This window comes from Helianthus annuus, chromosome 15 (assembly GCF_002127325.2).
Source record: "Helianthus annuus cultivar XRQ/B chromosome 15, HanXRQr2.0-SUNRISE, whole genome shotgun sequence".
In the NCBI taxonomy this organism is placed as follows: Eukaryota; Viridiplantae; Streptophyta; class Magnoliopsida; order Asterales; family Asteraceae; genus Helianthus; species Helianthus annuus.
Genome location: NC_035447.2, coordinates 35,996,051 through 36,000,904, shown reverse-complemented (window position 1 = coordinate 36,000,904; position 4,854 = coordinate 35,996,051). Strand labels below are relative to the sequence as shown.

Sequence of the window (4,854 nt, the reverse complement as noted above, 5' to 3'; positions counted from 1 at the left end):
TTTTTGTTTACCTTTGTTATTTACTCTATTGTTTTACTTTTTCTTATAATTTTGATGTTTAGAGCCGAGTTACGACGCAAATAGCATACTATATTTAGATATCATTTTATTTAATTTTTTATTTATCGGTTGTCATGATGTGTTATACGTTCTGAACTCCAACATACGGATAACTAGCACTTTAGCTAATATATAAAAAATAAAAAAAATAGAAAACCTTTTCTATCATGCTTCCAAACTCAAGGTGACAGGTCACATGATCACTGTAGAATTTTTTAAGTCTTCACAAGAAAAGAAAGTTTGTTTTCTTATTTCTTAAAAAGAAAAAGATAACACATTAACAATCTTATCCAAACCCATATTTAATTATTTATCCAAACCCATATCATAACAAGCATTATTTAATCAACCTACACACTTCTCCACACCCAAAGTTATCATCTCCAGATCACTCTACATATATCAAAACATAATGTACAACCAATTTCCTAAATTATTCTGGAAATTAAACCCCTAAAATTTATTTGATCAAAATCCACTAAAAAGTAATTTGTATATAAGAAGCTCAATAAAGCTCATCAAGAAGAACACAGTATTGCCTCTCTCTCCTCTCTCTCTCCTCTCTCTCTCTCTCCTCTCTCTCCTCTCTCTCTCTCTCTCTCTCTCTCTCTCTCTCTCTAGGCTACTGTTTTCAAGTTCTCACCTGGTAAATATCTTGAACTTTTCTTCAAAGATTTCATCTGGGTTTTTATTATTTTGTGTAATTAATAATATTTGTGTAACATATGATTGCATCTATGTTTCTTTTTTAATTAATTGCCATGAAATTTAATAACTTATATAACTAAGTTGTTAAGTTTAAAATGGTATCGAGATCATATTCCAATTTATTAGATCTCGCCGGCGGCGAGCTGCCGTCGCCGCCGGCGTTCAGCCGTATGACCGTCCAATTCCCCCGGATTATGACCGTCTCCGGCATAGTTTCCGACACCGATGATGACCCATCAGGGAGTGTATCCTCTGGTTTATCATCACCATCAATCCCACATGATCGGTTGATCATTGTTGCTAACCAGCTGCCCATTCGAGCTCACCAGAAAACATTTTCCGACGGCTCGAATCGCTGGGATTTTAGTTTGGATGAGAATTCACTTCTCCTTCAACTAAAAGATGGTTTAGGACCCGGGCCCGGTATCGGGCCTAAAAACGGGTCTGGGCCCGGGCCCAAAACCGGCTCAAATGGGCCCGGAATCACTAACGGGCCTGGAAATGGGCCCGGAATCACTAACGGGCCTGGAAATGGGCCCGGGCCCGATGGAATGGAAGTTATCTATGTGGGTTGTTTGAAAGAAGAAATTCATCCAAGTGAACAAGATGAAGTATCACAGATTCTTTTGGAAAAATTCAAATGTGTGCCCACATTTTTCCCACCTGGATTATACACAAGATTCTATCATGGGTTTTGTAAGCAGCAGTTATGGCCGTTATTTCATTACATGTTGCCGCTGTCGCCGGATTTAGGGGGTCGGTTTAACCGGTCGTTATGGCAAGCTTATGTTTCGGTCAACAAGATTTTCGCTGATAGAATCATGGAGGTGATCAACCCGGAAGACGATTTCGTGTGGATTCATGATTATCATCTCATGGCTTTGCCGACGTTTTTGAGGAAACGGTTTAATCGGGTTAAACTTGGGTTTTTCTTGCACAGCCCGTTTCCTTCGTCGGAGATATATAAGACTTTACCCGTTAGAGAAGAGATTCTTCGCGCGCTTTTGAATTCGGATTTGATCGGGTTCCATACGTTCGACTACGCGCGTCATTTTCTGTCTTGTTGTAGTCGAATGTTGGGGATTTCGTATGAATCTAAACGCGGTTATATCAGTTTGGAATACTACGGGCGAACGGTTAGTATCAAGATTCTCCCTGTTGGGATTCATATGAAACGACTTCAAACCGTGCTAAACCTGCCCGAAACTGAATTGAAGGTTTCCGAGCTCATCAAGCAGTTTAAAGATCAAGGGAAAACAATGTTGTTAGGTGTTGATGATATGGACATATTCAAAGGAATTAGCTTGAAGTTCTTAGCGATGGAACAGTTATTGATTCAGCATCCCGAGTGGCAAGGAAAGCTCGTTTTAGTACAGATAGCGAATCCCGCAAGGGGTAACGGAAATGATGTGAAGGAAGTGAAGGCGGAAACTTATTCAACCGTCAAACGAATCAACGAGTTGTTCAGGAAGCCCGGGTACGAGCCCATTATTTTGATCGATCAGCCGCTTAAGTTTTACGAGCGGGTAGCTTATTATGTTGTTGCCGAGTGTTGTTTGGTGACAGCGGTTAGAGACGGGATGAATCTTATGCCGTATGAGTACATTATCAGTCGCCAGGGTAACGATAAGCTCGATAAGGTCTTAGGTTTGGAACCGTCGATGTCAAAGAAAAGCATGTTGGTTGTTTCCGAGTTTATCGGATGCTCACCGTCTTTAAGTGGGGCCATACGGGTCAACCCGTGGGATATTGACTCGGTTGCTGATGCAATGGACTGTGCCTTAGAGCTGAGTGAGCCCGAGAAGCAATTGAGACACGAGAAGCATTATAGATACGTGAGTACTCATGATGTCGGGTATTGGGCCCGTAGCTTTATGCAAGATTTGAAGAGAACATGTATCGATCACGTGAGGAAAAGGTCGTGGGGGATAGGTTTCGGGTTGAGTTTTCGAGTCGTCGCTTTAGATCCGAACTTTCAGAAGCTATCGATGGAGCGTATAGTTTCAGCTTATAAACAAACTACCAGAAGAGCGATTCTTTTGGATTACGATGGCACTTTAATGCCTCAATCTTCCATCGATAAGAGTCCGAGTTCGAAAACCGTAGAGATGCTCAACACTTTGTGTAGAGACAAGAACAATATGGTTTTTGTTGTGAGTGCAAGGAGCCGAAACATGTTAAGCGAATGGTTTGCTTCTTGCGAAAAACTCGGGCTCGCAGCAGAACACGGGTGTTTTCTAAGGTAAATAACTTCTTGTGCTATTAGGTTTACGAGATGCATATATATCAAATGGTCATCAATCATAATTTTGTTGGTATTTTTCAGGTTGAAAAGAGATGAAGAATGGGAGACGTGTGTGCAAGTGGAAGATTCGGGGTGGAAGCAGAATGCTCATCCGATTATGACACTTTACACCGAGACAACCGATGGATCAATGATTGAGACGAAAGATACATCGATGGTGTGGTCTTACGAAGACGCAGATCCTGATTTTGGATCTTGTCAAGCTAAAGAGCTTCTTGATCATCTCGAAAGTGTGCTTGCTAATGAACCCGTGACAGTGAAAAGAGAAAAGAGTTGTGTTGAGATTAAGCCACAGGTAAAAAGTCTAGGGCTGTAAATGAGTCAAGCCGCTCGTGAGCTACTCGAGATCGGCTTGCTAAAAGCTCGAATCGAGCCGAGCTTAAACGAGGCCGAGCCTCACTTATCAAGTTCGAGCTGACTCGCGAGCCTTAACGGGCCCTTTTAATTTATAAGTTTCTTTTATTTTATAGGTTACATATATATTTATATATTACTAATTATTATATATAAATTTATGATAAAAACAACTTGACAATATATATTTAATGTATTTTATGTTATATATAAAAATTATGATTAAAATATACATAAATATAGTTACACACACACACACACACTCACACATATATATATATACAAGTATAAATTAGTTGATAAATAATAAACGAGCCAAACTCGAGCTTAGAAATAGAGCTCGAAACGAGCCAAGCCAGGCTCAAGCCTAGTCGGGCTCGGCTCGTTTAGGCCCCTACGAGTAATAACAGTAACTGATCAGTATCATCGTGTTCGCTAAACAAGAATAATTTGATTGTTTCAGGGTGTAAGCAAGGGACTGGTTGTGAAACGACTGCTCGCAAACATGCACGAGAGGGGAACGACTCCAGATTTTGTGTTGTGTATAGGAGACGATCGGTCAGATGAAGATATGTTCGAGGTAATTACGAGTTCTGTAGCGTCTGACAAATGCATTGCTCCAAATGCAGAAGTGTTTGCATGCACAGTGGGGAATAAACCTAGTAAGGCCAAGTATTATCTTGATGATACAGTTGAGATTGCTAGAATGATGCAGGGGCTGGCTTTAGTATCTGAAAAACCTTGTTAATTGAGAGCGACTGATTTTAGGATGAGTATACAGTTGTTTGGTTTGGTTGGTTCCTGCTGTTTAGTTGTAAATTTCATACAGTTGTTAAAACTTCATGTTCAGTTGATCTGTACATATTTGTTGTTTTCTTTGTTTTTGTGGCAGAGTTCATCAGTTTATAGGCTTGTAAACTTCTTGTTCTTTCTTTTGTTTAATTTTTATCTTGTGTTCGTTTCGTGAAGAAACTGAAACGAACGTAGTTGTTGTTGGAAATCAGACCCTTGATCAAATACACAAACAAACGAGATTGAATTACTTGTTCAACTCTTTTATTATTTATCAATCAAAGCACACAAATTACAATGATCATAACCATCTATTTATACTAGGCCTATTCTAATCTTAACCTTACTCACACTATATTTAACTATGGGTCAAGTTATTCTACAAAGGCTTCTAATTGTAAGAAGTGTAAGAAAGATTTATAGAGTGACAAGTGTCCAATAACCTAAAACTAAACCCACTACATCACCACCAAAAACCTAAACACCCACCCACCCCCACCCCACCCCACCACCACCCAAAAACCTAACCCCCCCCCCCTCCCCCCACCCAAAAACCTAAACCCTCCCCCCCCCCCCCCCCCCCCGCAAAAAAAAACAAAAAAAAACTATACCTCACCAAAAAACCTAAAAAAACC

General features: G+C 40.1%; 1 protein-coding gene across 1 annotated transcript; it reads left to right on the top strand.

Moving 5' to 3' along the window:
* The first annotated feature begins 590 nt into the window (after positions 1-590).
* On the top strand, positions 591-4,355 carry LOC110911314 (alpha,alpha-trehalose-phosphate synthase [UDP-forming] 6). The gene is made up of 3 exons (XM_022155917.2): positions 591-3,010; positions 3,095-3,368; positions 3,891-4,355. The coding sequence occupies exons 1-3, from the start codon at positions 864-866 to the stop codon at positions 4,173-4,175; spliced, it is 2,706 nt and encodes a 901-aa protein (XP_022011609.1). The 5' UTR covers positions 591-863; the 3' UTR covers positions 4,176-4,355.
* Positions 4,356-4,854: the final 499 nt, after the last annotated feature.

Coding starts and splice junctions, on each gene's coding strand:
- LOC110911314 (XM_022155917.2), top strand. CDS start 864: ATGGTATCGAGATCATATTCCAATTTATTAGATCTCGCCGGCGGCGAG. Junction 3,011..3,094: donor GAACACGGGTGTTTTCTAAG/GTAAATAACTTC, acceptor GGTATTTTTCAG/GTTGAAAAGAGATGAAGAAT. Junction 3,369..3,890: donor GTGTTGAGATTAAGCCACAG/GTAAAAAGTCTA, acceptor TGATTGTTTCAG/GGTGTAAGCAAGGGACTGGT.